This window comes from Pholis gunnellus (genome assembly GCF_910591455.1).
Source record: "Pholis gunnellus genome assembly, chromosome: 17".
NCBI lineage: Eukaryota > Metazoa > Chordata > Actinopteri > Perciformes > Pholidae > Pholis > Pholis gunnellus.
The window spans coordinates 258,334-279,289 of NC_136544.1; the positions used below are offsets into that span (position 1 = coordinate 258,334).

General features: G+C 41.3%; 1 protein-coding gene across 1 annotated transcript in view; it reads right to left on the reverse strand.

Moving 5' to 3' along the window:
• Positions 1 to 20,934, reverse strand: part of hdac5 (histone deacetylase 5) — a 39,831-nt gene extending 18,897 nt beyond the window's left edge. Inside the window, exons 1-13 of the mRNA XM_079177749.1 lie at positions 20,790 to 20,934; positions 20,508 to 20,652; positions 20,292 to 20,397; positions 18,651 to 18,784; positions 16,779 to 16,910; positions 16,501 to 16,610; positions 14,233 to 14,349; positions 9,549 to 9,660; positions 9,231 to 9,344; positions 8,936 to 9,129; positions 8,725 to 8,843; positions 8,427 to 8,622; positions 4,879 to 4,990 (exon numbers count right to left, since the gene is read on the reverse strand). Coding sequence (XP_079033875.1) covers positions 4,879 to 4,990; positions 8,427 to 8,622; positions 8,725 to 8,843; positions 8,936 to 9,129; positions 9,231 to 9,344; positions 9,549 to 9,660; positions 14,233 to 14,349; positions 16,501 to 16,610; positions 16,779 to 16,910; positions 18,651 to 18,784; positions 20,292 to 20,397; positions 20,508 to 20,652; positions 20,790 to 20,933 — 1,735 coding nt within the window. The 5' untranslated portion in view covers position 20,934. The remainder of the gene's footprint in view (positions 1 to 4,878; positions 4,991 to 8,426; positions 8,623 to 8,724; positions 8,844 to 8,935; positions 9,130 to 9,230; positions 9,345 to 9,548; positions 9,661 to 14,232; positions 14,350 to 16,500; positions 16,611 to 16,778; positions 16,911 to 18,650; positions 18,785 to 20,291; positions 20,398 to 20,507; positions 20,653 to 20,789) is intronic.
• Positions 20,935 to 20,956: the final 22 nt, after the last annotated feature.

A 20,956-nucleotide genomic window follows, 5' to 3' on the forward strand; every position in this document is an offset into this window, starting at 1 on the left:
TCGTTAAATGCGCAAGTGTTGGGAAAATGTATCGGTTAACTTTAAGTGCCTCATCACCCCAATCAATCAGATGATATTTCTTTAAATGTGCTGCTGGCAGTAGGCTTAATGGAATGCATCATCCAATGAGATCTATAGTGAAAATAATTCTATCAACTCTTTCAGAATAAGTAGATAAAAACAAGCCCAAAGAATATCTAATTGATACGAATTAATAGATACTTATGAGGATATATGTAGGTGTATGCACTTATGTATCATGTACTATATATATATGTGTGTATATACATGTATGTGTAGATTACCATATAGAATAGGAGTTTGAATATGTGTGTGTGAATCTGTGTATGGGCGGATCAGTGTGTATGTATTATTCATAATAAGCAGTAAAAATAAATTGTGTGTAATTCTCTCTATTCTTATCATGAGTCCACCTTAATCATGTTCTACAACAATGATATCTATGGTGTACTAATAATACTGTCATATCATTATGATTGCTTTCAACCATCATGTAGTTCAACCAGCCATCAAGAGGACACGGGAGCAAGTAAAAACTAAGCACAAAAACATTATTTAGAATGTTGAGTCAATACAATATGTGCCATGGTAATGTAATGAACACATCCATAAGTTTCTTAATCGCCAAATAAACTTTATGAACAACACGGCATGCAGCGGCTTTCCCGATGTTCTCCGCATCACCGACACTGTACAAACATGAACCACTCGCAAAAAAGCGCGAGGCTGTGATACAGTCCGTGAGACAGTAGATGGCGTGTGGTGTTCAATGTACGGCTCGAGAAGGTCTTTAAATAAATGATTCCTTGTCGGCAGAATCGATAGCGCTCGTACAGGAAGTCATCATGATGTGATAACGGATCTTGGCGATCTCGAAGAACTCTCTCCCTATAAAACGCTAATCTAACTAATATCGCTTCCTCATCGATGGATCTCTGAGGAAGGGAGCTGACACTTTTTTCCGGGGGAGTGGCAGCTTATCCAGCGGATCTAGCTCAAGCCTGCTCTGGAGCAGGTTCAGGCTTATGGATGTGTTGCTATGGTGATTTTTCCAAACTTGCTTCGAGGAACCGAAAAGCCTCACTTATGTAATCTCATCCTGGAAATTATCCGGCTAACTCAGTTAGCCACGTACGAGGAATAGGGCCCAGATCCTGTGAAAATTGTGTCTGTAGTGTAAAAACTGTGGCTAAACTGGTGATGTAGAAATGGGGTACCGTGTTCTGTGGAAGATGTTTTTGCAGCATGATTTAATGGAGCAGTTGGTTGGTTTTCCTCTCAATTAAGTGATTTTCTGCCAAATGTGTAAATCTGTGGGATTCCACAGTCACTTGTGTACGACAAGGACACGATTAGCTACTTCAAGATAAAAAAAATATATATGAAGAGTGAAAATTGTGGAGTCGAAGGCAAAAGACAAATATTTTTTTCACAAGATTCTGAAGCTGCTCTTCACTCTAGCGGTGACATCACGCACTCTAAGCTGCGCAATACACACCCATTATAAAGGCAGAAAAGGACTGAAAAAATCATAAAAGTTAAAATGGGACAGTTCAAAAACTATAAAAGATATCAAAAAGATTATAACATACAATAATAGCTTAAGATTTTCTCTGTATTTTAAAGTTGAAATGGTGTCTGTAGCTGAAAGTATGAGGAAGTAGAAGGATTTGAAAGATGAAGAAGTTTAAGAGGATTTTAAAATATTCTCCATAGACATCCCATTCAAAATAAAGTTGCAAAAAGCTTAATAATTTAAAAAGTTTAAAGATTAGAAATATGAAAACAAGATAGCATAAATGTCCTTAAAGAGCTGAACATTTTAATAGTTGAACGGTTTCTGTAGCTTAAAAAAATGAAGAAGAAGAAGCATTTCAAAGAAAGGGGATGGAAGAAATATAAAAAGAGGAACTAGAAAATGCATTTCCTGCTGAAAATGCGTTGGAATGCTGAATGCTGAAATGAATTGCAAAAACATTGCTGAAAATAGATATCCAATTCCAAAAAAATTGCAAAAAGCTTAATAATTCAAAAAGTTTAAAGATTACAAATATGAAAAGTCAGCATCACCCCTCTCCTGAAAGAGCTGAACATTTTAATATTTGAACGGTTTCTGTGGTTTAAAAAATGTCAGAAGATATTTGTTGTAGTAGTAGTTGAAAGCTGAAATTAATTGCAAAAACATTGCTGAAAATTGATATCCAATTCAAAAAAGAAATTGCAAAAAGCTTAATAATTCAAAAAGTTTAAAGATTACAAATGGCTGAAAATACAGAAATGGGAGACTACCTGTCTGAAAAATGTTGTAGCCTGAAAGCATTTAAACTGCACTGCTGAAAACCCTTCTAGTTGAAATGTTTAACTATGGTGTCTGTAGCTGAAAGTATGGGAAAGAAGAAGGCTTTGAAAATTGAAGAAGTTTAAGAGGATTTGAAGATTTTCTCCCTAGATATCCAATTAAAAAAAGATTGCAAAAAGCTGAATAATTCAAAGTTTAAAGCTTACAAATATGAAAAGTCATATCACTCCTCTCCTGAAAGAGCTGAACATTTTAATATTTGAATGGTTTCTGTGGCTTAAGAAATGTCAGCAGTAGCGATATTTGTTGAAGTAGTAGTAGAAGTTGTAGTTGTAGTAGAAGTATTATAAGTAGTAGAAGTATGAGTAGCATTAGAATAAGTGTGTGTGTGTGTGGGGGGGGGGGGGGCCCTCTAAAAGTATCCAAGACCTGAATGACTGAATGAGAGAGACACAGAGACAGAGTGAGAGAAGTGTATGTGCGCGTGTGTCTGTGAGCCTGTGTGTTTATCAACATTGCTGATTACCTTAATCACGAACACCTGTGTGCCAGCAGCCTGGCACACAGGTGTGTTTCTTTATTGTTGGAATGCTTAACAGCATTCCAACAATAAAGAAACAGGATAACAATAGTTGGAATGCTAATGCTTAACAGCATTCCAACAATAAAGCCCGCAGGATTACAGTCAGTGTGCTTTGGCACAGGCAGTTTTACTGCCTTTGTGCCACAAAGCCACACTGAATAAAAGCTACAGAACGATACTCCAATAATGGACACGTACAAATGACAGCTGGGACCAATTAAATACTGGGTGAAAAAAAAAACAAGAAAGAGGAATAAAGAAATAAACAGCAAAGAAAAAGCAACATATGACAACATACAGTTAATGGTTGGCATCTTAAATTCACCAGTACAAAAACAAATGTGTTAACGGTCCTTCTCTGTGTATTTTGTAGTGACAAATAAGCACCACAAGATGTCAGCAGCTACAAGTGTAACATGTGTGAGACATGCGGGACACATTTACCACACTGCTAATATAAAATGCCTTAACTGAATCCACTATTGACACAGGGCTCATAATTCACAGAGGGGTTTATGTTCGGTGACACTTTTGGGGCGGAGCTGCCTGAGAGAGCTAGGCCACCTCCTCCAGAGAAAACACAAACATGTCGTTTTGATTTGGATCGCACGTGTGGCTGCACACGCCCTGGTTGACGATGAAGCTTTTTAAATCTTCACTTTTAGGCCGACGAAGGCAGCAAACACTGATTTTCTTTGGGGGGAGGGCTGAATAGCGTGTTACTACTACGCAGTTGTACGTCGACACGAGAATTTATAGATTGCAGAGCTCAAACAGAGGCACTTAAAGGATGTTGAGCTAATGTTGGGAGCCTTCTGAGGATGTAGTCATTCAAAAGGATCTCATCTCAAGGAGTTTTCCTAAATTACACTAAAAGTTTCTCACTTAGAGTTTCCTTTTAAGACCTTTTATAAAAGCTAAGGAACTGCGAGAACTCCTCTGCTAAGAGAACGGCTCTATTGCTATCGACGGCGTCATGTTTATTCAATCATCATCTCTCTGGCGTTATTGGATTGTTTCCACTTATTTAGTGGAGCCGATTGGATCTTTGTTAACTCATCTACTGTTAGCAATAAGAGGCTTTATGAATTACTCAAAAGAACAAAAACTTATTCTAAGGAGTTTCTCCAAACTCGGCAGGTTAGAGACTGCTTTTAATCTGCGATGTTTGCTTGATAAAATGCCTCCCAAATACTTAAAGCCACAGAACAAACGAAGATGAATAGTCATAAATGATGAAGCTTGTGTTCCCTGAACTCTTGGAGGTCTTTTAATGTTAAACCGATAAAAGGGAAATACTGGCTTTGTACTGACAGCAAACAGCAGCAGCATTAATGCAGCATATTGGGGATTTCACACTTGAACGTGATCCACTATTCTCATAAACCAGGAAATTAGCTACAATAGACAAAACGATACTTAAGAACTGATGCTATTTCAATCAGTTCACTTCAGTTGATTTTTCAATGTGAATTTTGTCATCGGATGCACCAGTTCAAAGCTCATACTTCAAAGCGACCCGCCGGATCGGAGAGTAGTTGGATATACAGTATATTTCGTGGTCAAAGGAGCGGCTATAAACCGGTGGATAAACAGCATTCCATTCCCTGTAAAATTTTCACAATTAAAGTCCAATGTTATACTCTTCCTCCCTGCAGTATAAGTAGATTTGTTCTATTGAAGAATAGCCGCTTCCTAAAAATTCTTCAAAATAAAAGTCCCCTGCTAATTTTGGTACTTAAAAGCTGTTATGCTAAAATACTGATTGCTCTCCTCAGAGACAGTTAATGCATCCCGACGTGATCGGATGAGAGAAGTCGCATTGAAAAGGCAAGTGTGTAACACGACAGAGAGTCAGCAGCCCCCCCCCCCACGTTGCTAGGCAACAGCCATGGTGTCTTTCAGTGGGCGGACTGACACGGCTGATGCTACAAAAACTGACGACAACCAGACGTGCACACAGAAAGAAACTGACCGGTGGTGAAGAGGTGTTTGATGGGATTGACGGTGGCCGCGGGCGAGGACTGCGCTCTTCCCAGAGGTCTGTGGGGCAACGGAGATTGGAACACACCCAGGTGCTGCAAGGCCTGATGGGAAGGAGAGAGGAGAGAAAGTTCTGATTCATAGAGATCGGCGTGTGTGTGTGTTTGTGTGTCATGCTTAACACCAACACCCCTCCCTTCATCACACACACACACACACACACACACACACACACACACAAACTGAAATTACTATAATTCTATACAAGTGCATCAGTGCACGAATACGGGCTAAAACTCAGGATTTACGTATTGACTGATTTAGAAAATCAATGGACCATTGCAACAACAACACTTTTCACTATTACATTCGTGTTCAGCTTCACCGATGATCGACAACCTCCACGGAATGATTCTGAGGTGGGGTCCGAGCACTGCAGACGCACGCGCACACACATACACACACACGCACACGTGCGCGTCTTCTGTCGCGTCTATATATAGGGAGTGTTGCTGTGCTCCCTGCTGCGAACTGGGTGACTCATCATGTGTGGGTGGACACTAAAACACACACACACAGACAGACACTTCAAGATATACAGACGTACAGAAAGACACACAGCAACGAGTCCAGTGGTTGAGTCACCAGGCTGGTGATGTCACTGCAGCGTCAGCAATCGTGTGTGTGTGTGTGTGTCAGTGTGTGTCTCTGCTTGAGCTTCACTGACCATATGTACATGTCACAAAATCCCACCCTTTTCTCTGTTTCTGTAAAATGTCAAAGCTTTCTGTAGATGACTCATCCTGTACTTGTGTGCTTATGGAGAGAGGACATTTTTTTTAAATGTAATTTAAGATTTTGGACTGATCCATTCATCAGTGGTCCAAACTTGTCTTAGGAGTCAGTCTGCTGTTACACAACCCTAAGTTAACGGATTGTATATATATTTACTTTGAAGCAATTTTGAGTTTGAACACTTCCCAATTATGTTGACAATATCCTGTTTGACTTCAATTATAGGCTAATATAAGTCTTTATATTTATATGGTATTGTATGTATAATGGTACAATATCAACATGAAGGTCTAAAATGATTTGACCCCCTCCCGTTGCAGTCAGGTGCGAGCGCACATATCTTTTTTTCCACCTAATTGCGAGAGAGAACATCAAGTTTCTCCCAGGGTGGAATTATATATTATTATGCCTTCTGTTTATCGTAATGACTCACTTGGGGCAGATGCAGACGTGAAATATAATGCTTTTCAAAACGTACACATTCACTGGGCAAAATAAGAACAGTACTTCAACTTGGGTTAAACAACGTTTCCACTATTTTTCATATTTTATTTTTATATTTATGTGCACTTTCAGCTCAGTGTGAGAGTCTTGACCACGTTTTGGTGTCCGTAACTGCCACGTTATTTTTTTCTCCTCTCCTCTGCTCTCTGTTTCATCGTGGGCGGGGCAAACACTCAAATAAAAACGTGCATGCAGGCCGAAATTCAATTTATGCAGGTGCTCTGTCGGGGAGATGCGGTACCTTAAACCAGGTAAGAGAAGACGAGCTATGAGTAACAAAAAAGTCTGCTAGCTGCTAGGCTAATTTATGCAGTGTTAAATGCTAGAGGCTTAAGCTAATACTGCTCAACGAGCAACCCAGAAAATATATGTTCTCCTATTCTGGCATTTCAGGGAGACATGGTCTGGGTAGCAGGAGTCAGAACAGAGGAAATGTGAAATGATCTAGCTGTGGGATCACCTGATTTAAATGGCTGAAGAGGACAGAACAAATAGGAGGCGTAGATCATAAATTCTCCACTGGCAACAGATTTGAGAAGGTCGATATGCTGTATATTTACAGTAATAACTTGTGTTGTGATCAAAATGGCCTCAGCAGTCCACACTCCAACTGCACACAATGTGTTGTTTCTCTGACCAAGGAGCACAACAAGAGAAAAAAGGAAAACTCGAGAGTGACACGCAAACGCACTCAGGACCTTTGTGTGTGAAAAAAATCGTGCGAGGCTGAAAACACACCCGGAGCCATCTCGGGTTTGGACTGAGGTACTGTAACAAGGCCGGCCGTCAGCTGCGATGAGTAAGATATCTAAAACATGGCAACATCTGCAACGGAGCAAACACAGTGAGGCTGAAAACAGCAGGAGGTCGGGCCGATGATGCGTTTGTGTGATTCATCCCTCTGTGGGATGAGGATTCTACGCAACCAAAAGGCCTCGAGTTTAAGACTGACCCGAGAACCTGACGATGCCCCCGCATTGCTACCAGAAGAGCTCAAGTAACCCTTCGTCGATCCGTCCCATCATGTTCTAAACGTGTTCGTTTCAACCAATGTCAAAGTGGCCGTTGAGTGACACAATAAAAACAAGTGGATATTGTTACAAACGAACAACGCTTAGCTTGGTCTTGTTTTGCAGTCGAACTACTAAGACTTGGAGAGCCAGATCCTGGATTTGTTTCAAGTGTTTCAATTATTCATGCATTATTTTAGCTAACTATTTCAACCATTTATTGTTGGAATGCTGTTAAGCATTCCAACAATAAATGGTATCCTGTTTCTTTATTCAACTATTTCTTCCGTACACTTCGTTGAAACGCTTCTGCTTCTTCATTTTTTAAGCTACAGACTTTTAAGCTACTACTAAACTATGTTCAGCTTTTTAAGGACATTTAAGCTATATCTTTTTATATTTCTAATTTTTAAACTTTATGAAATATTAAGCTTTTTGCAACTTTTTTTTTAATGGGTTTCTATGGAGAATATTTTCAAATCCTTCAACTTCCTCATACTTTCAGCTACAGACACCATTTCAACTTTAAAATGTTGAAAAAACCCTGATCTATTGCCGCATAATTCAGCTTTTTGATATCTTTTTAACTTTTTGAACTGTCCCATTTTGACTTTTATGATTTTTTCAGTTCTTTAATGCCTTTATAATGGGTGTGTATTGCGCAGCAGAACAGGCTGCTGGCACACAGGTGTTCGTGATTAAGGTAATCAGCAATGTTGATAAACACACAGACTCACAGACACACGAGCACACACACTCCTCTCTCTATGTGTCACTCATACAGTCATTCAGGTCTTGGATACTTTTAGAGGACCCCCCACACACACACAGTTATTCTAATGCTACTAATACTTCTACTACTTATAATACTTCTACTACAACTACAACTTCTACTACTACTACTACTACTACTACTACTACTACAACAAATATCACTACTGCTGACATTTTTTAAGCCACAGAAACCATTCAAATATTAAAATGTTCAGCTCTTTCAGGAGAGGGGTGATATGACTTATCATATTTGTAATCTTTAAAGTTTTTGAATTATTAAGCTTTTTGCAATTTTTTTTTCATTGGATTTCTATTTTCAGCAATGTTTCAGCAGTTCATTTCAGCTTTCAGCATTCCAACGCATTTTCAGCAGGAAATGCATTTTCTAGTTATTAATTATCCTAGCCTCACTAGCATCACACCGACTGGTGTCTCTGTGCATTGCAAGCACACAAACCTGCGTGTAGCTCCCCCTCTCCTCTTCGTCGCCCTCCCTCAGCTGGATGATGTCGTCGTCTTCCTCCTCTTCATCCAGCTCGCTCTCTGTGCTCTCCCCTTTCACGTGCACGCTCCCATGCTCTTCCTCACTCTTCACGTGCACACCGAGCCGCTCGGAGGAGGGTGTGCTGTCGTCTGACCCCTCCTTCTGAAGCCTGATTGGTCAGAGGGACAGGTACGGTAACGTAACATACAGTATATAGACATAAAGACACTTGCTCAGTCATTGATGCTGACTGCTGTCAAAAATGCCACACCTGTGTAGGCTCGCCCCTTCGTCGTCCTCCTGCATGTCATTGGTCTCTGTTAGCTCCTCCTCAGTCTCCTCCGGGTGAGTGGGCGGAGGCCTAGGAAGCTCCGCCACTTTCGATAGAATCTATATACACACACACAGTGATGTTAGTGAGTGAGCGTGCTCGTGTGTGAATTTGTGCGTGTGTGAAAGTTTTTTTTTTTGTTTTTTTTAACCTTGTAGTGTTTCTCCAGGAAGTGCTGGTGTTGCTGCTGGACCACCAGCTGCTGCAGGGCCTGGGGGGACTGGGGCAGAGGTGCACTCTGGGTCCGAGCCAACGGCCGGTGGCGAGGCAACTTGTTGACCGCCCGCATGCCGCTGGACACGCCTCTCTCTGCCGTAACCAGCGGCGACTGGCTGTACATGGGGACTAAGTAGGCGGAGGGTCATAGCAGACAGACAATGAGTTAAGGGTGGACACTAACCTGGATGTTAGCATGCACTTAAGTATACTTGTGTGTGTGTAGGTACCAGCTAGCATAGCAGTCTGTTGTCTGGCCTGCTCCAGCAGTAGTACATGTTGCAATAACGAGGAATGGGCGGAATGAGAGCTGGGGGGCGCTGTCTCTACCTCATGCCCCACCCCTGCAAAGAAACATTAATAAGTCATGGCTCGCTCCAAATAATAGAATCAACTTTGAAAACTAAATGTTTCTCCATGTGAATAAATCCTATTGAACGATACTGTTACTTGCATACATATTTATATACAGTAGCTACAATGTATATTACTGAAACGTAATAATGAAAGTGTAATAACTTATAATTATGAGCTATGGGGAAGCTTACCTGCGGGTAGGGAGGATGTGGAGAGGAACTTCCCTGTTAGAGCTCCGCCCCCTCGCAGCGATAGGATGGCTTGACGCTCAGCCTCTTGCTGGTTGGACAGTGCCTGGGAGGTCTGGGGGAGGGGCATTACCATGGTTACCACACAGACAAGTCAAGGCAGCCACCACTCAATCACTAGAGTTGATCAAAATGAACAGCAATCATTTCAGACTGTTTTTCCTTTTTATTAGGGCCCGAGCACCGACAACGTCGGGTCCGCGAGGTCCCTATTGTATCTGTAGGAATTCTTCTTCTTCTTATTAGGGCCCGAGCACCGACAACGTCGGGTCCGCGAGGTCCCTATTGTATCTGTAGGAATTATTATTCTTCCCTATGATGAAAATGCGTTTAAGGGTATCTGACATGTCCCCAACCTCCCTATGGCGAGCATATCAGGACTGCGGGAAATTTTGATATTTTATGGGTCCAATGCTCGAGCATGACAAAATGACTCGCTAGCGCCCCCTAGAAGTTGGAAAGGCAAGCCCCGACAGCCCGTATGTCCAAATTACTTAAGATTTTACAGACATGAGCAACTGAATGAGTTCTACAAAAAATCCTCTTGGGACCCTAAGCTCCGCCTACCAAAATCTTCCGCCATTTTGAATTTTGTAAAAAAAAAAAAAAAATCACTTCTCCTAGACCCTGGGTCTGATTGGTACCAAATTTGCTGTAAATCATTATTGGATATCTATCATCAACAGTTATGAAAAGTTTGTTGATATCTTATTGCATTAAGAATATATGGACCAATGAATTTCATGAGGAATTGGCCTTCTACAGCAATATATATAATTTCAAAACCATGTGGCTTATCATCACGAAATCTGTAGCATATGTTCACATTGTGTCCTGTAACATACCCTCAAATTCTTATTCCATACAACCTCTAGGGGGCGATGCAGTAATACTCCCATTTCTTTGCATTTTGAGGCATTTTTCATTGTTTTCAGGCATTGTACTTTAACGAACTCCTCCCACAGAATTTATACAATCAACTTCAAATTTCGTCAAGATGATCTAAAGACATTCATGATGAAAAGTTACTGAAATGGTGTACTGACATTGAACGACCTTCGTTTTATGTGGCGCCCATGTCAGGCACATTTCGTGCCGTTCGCCATGAAAGAGGAAGTTGTTGTAACTACAAGGTGCTTTATTCAATCTGCCTCAAACTTGTTTTGCATGATGCTGGTCCAGGCCTGAACACATCTCCATGCCAACATTTTCACAAAGTCATAGCGCCACCTACTGGCACAAGGAAATGACAAGTTTTACACTTTGATGTACTTCGACTAGGAAGTTGCCCAGATCACTCTCAAATATGGTAAGGTAATTTGTAAGACAATGATGATGCTTCATCATGAATATTGTGAGTTGTCGTTAAACGCTGTTGCCGTGGCAACGCGTCATTCGCCATGAAAAATGAAGCTTATTTTTCTGTGGCTTAGGATGCTCAACAAGCCTTGGAACTTTGCAGAGGTGTCATAGGTGATGGAAATAAATATTTCATATGGCTTTTTGGCTTGACACTTTCAAATTGCCTCGATAGCGCCCCCTACAAATATTCAAAAACCCAGCCCCAGCGCTACGTTTGACCTACATGTATGCAATTTGGTAGCCACGTGTATCATATGAAGACTTAAAAAAAAGTGTCTTGGGACCATGCTCTAAAATTAACGGAAAGGCGGCCATTTTGATTTTTGTGTGAATTTTCCCATGCTTTCAAGTCGCTATACTTTAACAAACTCCTCCTAGGGACTTTGTCAGATCCACTTCAAATTTGGTCAGTATAATCTAAAGACTGTTGCAATTAAAAGTTACTAAAAGTTTTACGTTTAATGGAATGGCGTAGCCGTGGCATGGCGGCCATTTTAAGTGATTCGCCGTTAAACAAGCTGATGTAACTCCACTGGACTTGCTCAAATCTGTCCCAAACTTGCCATACTTGATAATAGTCATGGCCTGAGGATGTCTATGAGCCAATTTCCACTTAAAGTCATAGTGCCACCTACTGGCAACAGGGAGACAGCGTTATGTGACACACTGAATTGGATTTACACAATGTGGCCTATACTTGATATCGAGCAAAATAATGCATGTTTGCGCGTGTTCTCTAGCGCCACATAGTGGATACAGGAACTGGTGAAATATTTGCGTTACATAATTTCCAGTGTCACACAGTCAAAGCATTAAAAATACGTCTACCTTGTGGGCTCGCTGTCTGATGGTCGCAGATATTTATGGCCGCTTCTGCCGTCATCCCGCCAGTACCCCCGACGTGCGGGAGGATGCGAGGGCCCGTACATCGCTGCTTGCAGCTTTAATTATTATTCTTATTCCCTCCAATGAAAAACCGTTTAAGGGTATCTGACATGTCCCCAACCTCCCCATATTTGGCGAGCATATCAGGACTGTGGAACATTTTTATATTTTATGGGTCCAATGCTCGAGCGTGACAAAATGACTCGCTAGCGCCCCCTAGAAGTTGGAAAGGTAAGCCCCGACAGCCCGTATGTCCAAATTACTTAAGATTTTACAGACATGAGCAACTGAATGAGTTCTACAAAAAATCCTCTTGGGACCCTAAGCTCCGCCTACCAAAATCTTCCGCCATTTTGAATTTTGTAAAAAAAAAAAAAAAAATCACTTCTCCTAGACCCCGTGTCTGATTGGTACCAAATTTGCTGTAAATCATTATTGGATATCTATCATCAACAGTTATGAAAAGTTTGTTGATATCTTATTGCATTAAGAATATATGGACCAATGAATTTCATGAGGAATTGGCCTTCTACAGCAATATATATAACTTCAAAACCATGTGGCTTATCATCACGAAAGCTTTAGCATATGTTCACATTGTGTCCTGTAATATACCCTCAAATTTTTATTCCATACAACCTCTCGGGGGCGATGCAGTAATACTCCCATTTCTTTGCATTTTGAGGCATTTTTCATTGTTTTCAGGCATTGTACTTTAACGAACTCCTCCCACAGAATTTATACAATCAACTTCAAATTTGGTCAAGATGATCTAAAGACATTCATGATGAAAAGTTACTGAAATGGTGTACTGACATTGAACGACCTTCGTTTTATGTGGCGCCCATGTCAGGCACATTTCGTGCCGTTCGCCATGAAAAGAGGAAGTTGTTGTAACTACAAGGTACTTTATTCAATCTGCCCCAAACTTGTTTTGCATGATGCTGGTCCAGGCCTGAACACATTTCCATGCCAACATTTTCACAAAGTCATAGCGCCACCTACTGGCACAAGGAAATGACAAGTTTTATACTTTGATGTACTTCGACTAGGAAGTTTCCCAGATCACTCTCAAATATGGTAAGGTAATTTGTAAGACAATGATGATGCTTCATCATGAATATTGTGAGTTGTCGTTAAACGCTGTTGCCGTGGCAACGCGTCATTCGCCATGAAAAATGAAGCTTATTTTTCTGTGGCTTAGGATGCTCAACAAGCCTTGGAACTTTGCACAGGTGTCATAGGTGATGGAAATAAATATTTCATATGGCTTTTTGGCTTGACCCTTTCAAATTGCCTCGATAGCGCCCCCTACAAATATTCAAAAACGCAGCCCCAGCGCTACGTTTGACCTACATGTATGCAATTTCGTAGGCACGTGTATCATATCAAGACTTAAAAATAAATGTCTTGCGACCATGCTCTAAAACTAACGGAAAGTCGGCCATTTTGATTTTTGTGTGAATTTTCGCATGCTTTCTAGTCGCTATACTTTAACGAACTCCTCCTAGGGACTTTGTCAGATCCACTTCATATTTGGTCAGTATAATCTAAAGACTGTTGCAATTAAAAGTTACTAAAAGTTTCACGTTTGCTGGAATGGCGTAGCCGTGGCATGGCGGCCATTTTAAGTGATTCGCCGTTAAACAAGCTGATGTAACTCCACTGGACTTGCTCAAATCTGTCCCAAACTTGCCATACTTGATAATAGTCATGGCCTGAGGATGTCTATGAGCCAATTTCCACTTAAAGTCATAGTGCCACCTACTGGCAACAGGAAGACAGCGTTATGTGACACTGAATTGGATATACATGATGTGGTCTATACTTGATATAGAGCAACATAATGCATGTTTGCGCGTGTTCTCTAGCGCCACATAGTAGATACAGGAACTGGTGAAATATTTGCACAACATAATTTCCAGTGTCACACAGTCCAAGCATTAAAAATGCGTCTAAGTCGTGGGCTCGCTGTCTGATGGTCGCAGATATTTATGGCCGCTTCTGCCGGCATCCCGCCAGTACCCCCGACGTCCGGGAGGATGCGAGGGCCCGTACATCGCTGCTCGCAGCTTTAATTTCTGGTTGAAATACTATAACTATTTAAGACACTGTTATAAATCTGCCTCCTTAAGCATTGAAAACTGCATCTGCAACAGTAACTAACTAGTGAACAGCCAATTGTGCAGCATTTCTGTCTTGTCCTGCACACTGAGCCCCAGAGAGAACAGAAGCAGCAACCCTACATTTTGTCTACTGTGAAGATAACATTACTAATCGTCTCATTCTCTTCTACAGGATGCTGGTGTTACATATTTTCAGTATGCGTTTTTGTGAGCCTCTATATTTTTTGGAGTGCGTATGTGCTGCGTTGACCCACCGTGATGTGTGAGTTGGCAGGGAGGCCCAGGGATATATTCGGCAAGGAGGGCGAGGTGTAAAGATTCAGAGGACTCAATGTCCCATCAGCCCCCAGCGTCTGATGGAGAGATCTCAGCTGCAGACAGACAGACAGACAGACACGTAGGCAGACTGGTTAGTTGAAGAGTCTTGCTCCGTGGAGTCTCAGCGGAAGTTGAGGGGTTGGTCTGATGGTTAATCGCTGTAGATTCACTGTAGATTCTTCCAAGTTGCTATGGTAACCATTGTTTTTAACATCTACCGTAAGCACCGATGAACAGAATCTCTCTCAAATCAAGTCTGTTCACTCTCTGAATCCTCTTTCTAGTGCTTCTTTCCTGGGCTTGGCTGTTTCAATGCATATTTAATAACTAAATAATATTCACAGGGCTCGAAAGCAACAGTTGCCAAGTCGCCATTGGCAACCATTTTGAGAAAAAAATAGGGACGGCAAACAGCAAAAATAAATAAATATTTAGTATTTGTTACATTAGTGATATTTAAATATTGCTGTCACAGAACCGGAACCAAACAACGCTGAAATTGCACTGGTGCCTTTACTTACGTGCACACAGGAGCGTTTTAAGCAAATAGAAGCAACCGAAAGCTGATGCCCGGTTGCCAGGGTGGCAGCCCGCTTTTAAAAGTTCCTGTTGAGCCCTATCAAACACATCTGCCAATGATCTCAATTGTCTCCAGGCTTCAATCCTCATGTAAAAGCCAACCTGCACATATTGGGATAAATGATGATGATGCTTGTGAGCCGGTATTTACAAGCCTCATTATCCCCGTTTATAAAAGGAGGACCATGCTCTCCAACAAGGAAACATCCACAACCTGTTAACATCTGTTCAGTGCCCTCTTAAGGAAGTAGTTGATACAGTACAGCCCATAATAAACTCCTCCCTAGTGAGTGGTTAGGTTTGAGTATTCTGTGATTCAACCTTGAATGAAATAACCTGGAGAGATAATCTAAAACGTTTCAGGCTGTACCAAAGTATTGATTCAAATGTTTATTAGGCGTTCAATTTGAACCCCTCAGAGTGGTTTGTTTCTAATCTACAACATAGACTTTTGTGCTACTGTCTCTTGTGTTACTCCCAGGTTATATTTTACACCCTATTTACTTTGAATTAAACATGCCTCTGCTGGGATCAGTTTATAAAACATTCCTTATCGATGCTACGCTGACAACGTGCTGCTATATTTCCCCTAAAAACCAAACCAAACACATAATCTTGAGTCTTTTCTAAGTTGACTCGAGGATGCCCAAGATATTTTCCATCTTAATAAAAGTGTCCACCGGTGGTTGAGACATTTTTCTTGGACCTGTGTTTTTAAATGTCCACACAGCTGCAATAAGTCTTGACGTTGGTTTTTCATTCTGCCTTAACCCTCGGAACTGTAATTGTAATGGTGCCTCTATTGGTACTTTTGTGATTCTTATAATTTGTTAACATGTTCGAAGTAAATCTATCGAATCTAATTTCTTGGGATTATCTTCAAATGCTTCACATCCCTAAAATCTACAACCTAAGCTAAAAGGTTATGGAATTCAACAAACCATAATAATTATTTTAAGTAATGAATTATTAAATAATGAAACATATCTGAAATTTGAATAGAGATACACAATATACATATTCTTTCTTGAATAATTAAAACTTTCGAAACATGAACAGAAGATTTTTCAACACAACGAACATAATTTGAGCCATTTTTTTATATTTGACACTGTAAAGGCGTTGATAGTTCCGTTACGTTCTGCATGAAACGTGACGTAATGATAGAAAAGAATGAATGCTCGAGCTGTTTTTATTTTAGAGCCATTTAAACTATTTAAATAATGCAAAGAACAATATCCTGCAAGAGGTTTTTAAAGGGTCAGACTGTGGAACATTTTATTCTTCACCGTCAGTTCCATCCCATCTATCACATATTTAAAATTCCATATTAAGACACACCCTTTCAGAATTCCCCTTCGAGTCTTCTTTATTATTAATGTAACTATAAAACCGCTTTAGTTTCAACTGTTACAGCATGTTACCTTTTCATTTCTGCACAGGTTTTGATGTATTTTCAATTTTTCCAGAAAAGGTCAACACTTATTTTGTAAATGTACAAACCACAGTGAACTGTAGGGGGCAGGCTGGAGCTGTGTGTCCAGTATGAAGACAGGACTGGTGTAAATGGAACCAGCATGAGTCGGTGAGTGTAAAGGAACCATAAAAATAAAGTGTTGATGTACCTCAGTCTGTATGTTGGGGACCGACCCCGTGTTGCCGTTAGCGATAGCCGAGTTGGAACTGTTGGGACTGCTGGGACCAGAACCTGGAGCGCTGTTACAGAGAGAGGAGACTGGTCGAGAGACAAAGACACAGAAAAAGAGAGCGAGAGATCGACAGGGAGAGAGTTAACTCATAAAATGCAAATTACACATTACACTTAACACACTATTACTGTGTTTTTATGACTGCTTCTTTCAGAATGCAGAACACTGTCATGTGCAGCATTGTGTGTGTTCACCTGATATCTCTATGGCTCTCTTCTTAAAGGTGCTGATAACGGTTCCGTCCTTCCTACGGAGGAGCGGAGAGCTCCGCCTCTCTGCCACCTTCTGCTTCAACCGTGAACGCACCTTCAGGTTGGGCTCCGAGACTGGAGGCAGGGGGAGAGGGGGGGTGAAACCGGCTCAGCTTGGGGCCAAGAAATGTGTTTCCGTGCAATTAATTGGCACTAGGGCTGGGCTATATATACTGATATTCTCTTAGGTTTCGGATAACCCATTATTGTTATATAAGTGTTGTCTTTTCCTGGTTTTTCTAGGCTGCATTACAGTAAAACAATGTCATTTTCTGAATTTACCAGTTCTATTATTTGCCTTTACGCACTCAGTCATCATGTCCACATTGTGGCTGATTATTTATCATAAATCTCATCTAAAATGATATATATAGATATTTTGAAAAGCACCAATGCTCAACCCTACAATATCATCCTAATACCGATAGCGAGGTATTTTGTTACAAATACTCTGATATTGTTTTCTTCTCCACAATATGTTCATTCAAACCTCCGTTTTTGTCATTTCACACAGAACGTAAATATTAAGGTGCAGAAAAAAAGCGACGTCAGTGTTTTTTCCGGAGCCAAGTCGATTTTTCGCAGCTTTAATATTGCGAATACAGGCATCAACCAATCACGTTGTTCGGAACAGATATTTTCAATAGGTAATCTTATGTAGTACAACAACAACAGAGGCTCCGTTGTCCGAGCCAAGATGGCAAACTTTATTCCTCCTTTCAACCTCGACAAAGGCAGCGTAGATCAGATCCCCTTCTTCCGTTCTTACCTTTCACAATAAAAGCCCTAAACATATACACTGCGTGACTGTAGCTTTTAATCTTGTGTTATTTGTTTCATTCTCTTTTCAAGGGCAGGGTTTTGCTCGGCAGAGTATTTAAGGCGTCTGGTGATTTGCCAACAGGAGACTATCGGAGAGCAGGCTGTCTTGGTAAATCCTACATTACATTTTGGCCGGCTGGCTGGTTTGCTGGATGAGCAGCCACAGCAGGTGTATTTTAAGGTGGCTTTGGTCTAAAAGTCAGGGTTGAGGGCAAAGAGCAGGAAGAGGGGTAAAAAAAGCATCTAGGTTTTATTGGTTCGAGCCTGAACAGCTTCCAGCGGTCCTAAAAGCTGGAAAAGCTGGATGTTTTATCACTGCTTACCTATGGACTATGTGGGATCAGGGCGGCCAATGATTGATCTGACTAACTTGAAAATGTCTATCAGTTAGAACCATTGACTGTATATAAGGAGTGGATGTAGTCGTCGTGACGTCACCCATTGGTTTGTAGACTGCCGTTTTGAAGCATCGAGTTTGTTCTTGGATTTTTGCAACCAACGAATGGAAGTGACCATATTTGGATTTTTGAGACCATAAACTCATGTATACAATGTTTACTGAGGTAATAAATCAAGAGACAAGAGTCATTTTCTCATAGACTTCTATACAATCAGACTTCTTTTTGCAATCAGAGAAGTCGCCCCCTGATGGCCATTAGAGAGAATGCAAGTTTAAGGCACTTCTGCATTAGCTTTACTTTTCAGAAGCGAAGGTTGCCGCCTGGTTAGAACTGAAACAGTGCGGGTGTGTGTGTGCATGTGTGTGTGTGTGTTCCCTTTAGGTTTGGGCTACATCTTCCCTGGTGAGTCACACTCACACTGACTCACACACACATATATATATATATAACATAAACACACCACACTCCACCTCCGCAAAATCTTTCGTCAGATAACTTTTAAATGGCAAAGTGACAAATCACGCACGCATGCACACGCACACATACACACACAAAAACACATATCCTCCCACTGTCTGCATCCGTCTCCTACCAGTCTTGCGGAGCGGGAAGTCGTCTTTGCCCTCGTAGTTCCCCAGCAGCGGGGGCAGTTTGTAGGAGGGAGGAGTTCCTGGGGTGTTGCTCTGCGGAGGAGAGCCCTGATCTAGAGAGATGTGCTGGGCTCCCCTGCACACACACACACAGAGAGAAACAGGAGGAGAAAGCAAATTAGGCGGCCGCTAAGTGTAATTTTCTTCACTTCACTTAGTTATTTCCTACATTTCCTAGAATGCCTCTCCTGTTATTTCCTGTTGCTGTATTTGGGGAAAAAGCTTTGCGAGGACTGACATAAAACCTGACGTTTTCTTCCTGTAGGGACTGTTGAAATTATCTGGACGTGACATCGTGTCTTTTCTGGCCCTTTTCAGACATGGATTACATTACTGTTAATGTATTTTTTTGTCATTCAAACATAAGGAAAAAAGTATTAATTTAATATTAAAATGTTGTATTAATTATTTATTTTGTATTTATCAGCCACTATGAGTATCAAATCGCTCTTACTTGGCAAAAAAATTATCTTTCAAGGCCAAAAGTAAAAAGTACGATGGTGCAAAATATTAAAAATAATTACAGTGCTAGGGGAGGTGAGTAATATTTAGAGAAAAAAACATTCCTGAGATTAAAGTCACAAATCTACGACAAAAAACGTGGATGTTCTCTGAGATCAAAGTGGTGTTATGATGTGCCTCATAACACGAACAAGGATCCTCAGTGAGAACAGACTGTGTCATCCTAAGGATATCTCAACCTAAATGACAACAGGTACAATTTAATATATCCAGTCCCTTTTTCTTTCTTTTATTTTTTCAAATAATACCAGGGCTATACTATTGGAGGGTTAAATTCGTATTGTGGTGCATTTCCCAAAATATGGGACATTACAGAAATGTGCAATGTGTGCAAGATGTGACACTTTTATAGACGTTTATAGAATGATGTGTCATCATAGACAAATCCCCTCCTGTCTTAATTTACATATAGGTTACAGCTATGTCTAAAGCAACGCGAGTGACCCGCTAATGTTTACTTACTGACGCATTTTTAAATGTCAACGAGTTTGAATTAGTATCGCCGTCAAATACTTGATACAGCATATAGATACTGTATATATACACACGTATAGAGACCAATTTTGGAAAAGTTACCAATCGACATAATTCGTGTTCATAAAAAAAAGTGGTGCTATTTTTCAGCATTTCAACTCTGATGTTTTAAAGGGTGTGACATAATGTCTTCAGTTCCCACTTGGAAATGGCTGACGGCAAAATAAAGCGGTAAAATATTCTAAATATAGCATACAAACCTTAACTGATTTTGATATTTTTAGGTATACATTTTTCTGCGGCAATACCTCGCTTCTCTCCTGTGCTGGTCCTCCTGTCTAAGTATAAGTACCTCATACAACCCCACTTCAAAAAACATCTGAACTGTCCCTTTAAGCCTGGGGTCAGACTACACAACCGTGCTGAGGCGATTACGAGGGATCACACACTCTGATCCGGGACTGAGAAACAGTTTTCACTTTTGTAACTGGAATCGCTAAATAACTGCTAGTACAGAAGACGCAGCTTAAATTCACATTATGAAAATATATACATTTCATTTTTATATATATATATAAAATCCTCACCAGCACTTTGGGGAGAAGGAATGGTTCAGTCCGCCGATGCCGGGCTCTTTCTTATTGAGAAGGAACTCCTGCAGCTTCAGCTTCACCTCTGTACTGGCGATGGCACCTTCATGGGAAAAAAAGCACATCAGAAAAGAGTGAGGGGCGGTGAGTCGAGTGCATCGGCGTCTCTGTGCCGACGTCTCGTGGGTGGACAGCGGTGGCGGCGTCACCTACTCTCTTTGCCCTTCTCCTTGTTCCTCAGTAGCAGCAGCTGCTGCTCCAGCCGGTGCTTCTCCTGCTCCTCGTGCCTCTGCTGCTCCAGCTTCCTCTTCTGCTCCAGCTCCTGCTGCCGCTTCGCCGCCAACAGCTCCTGTTGTTGCTTGCACACACACACATGCACACGCACACACACACATTCACATTTTACTGAAGTGACGAGGAGAGAGGGTTTTTTCGACTAGCAAGTCTGCGGCCGGGGGGGTTTTCGGGGAGCGACCGAAACACGCGGATGCCTACCTTCATGTGCTCCTGCAGCTGGACCTCGTGTTGCCTCGTGAGCACTTCGTGTTTCTTCTGGAACTCCGCGAAGAGCAGCTGCTTCTGGAGCTCCTGCTGCTGCTTCAGGAGCACCAGTTCCTGCTGGAGCTGCTGCTCCCTCATGGCCGTGTCCACCGCCGCCGCCG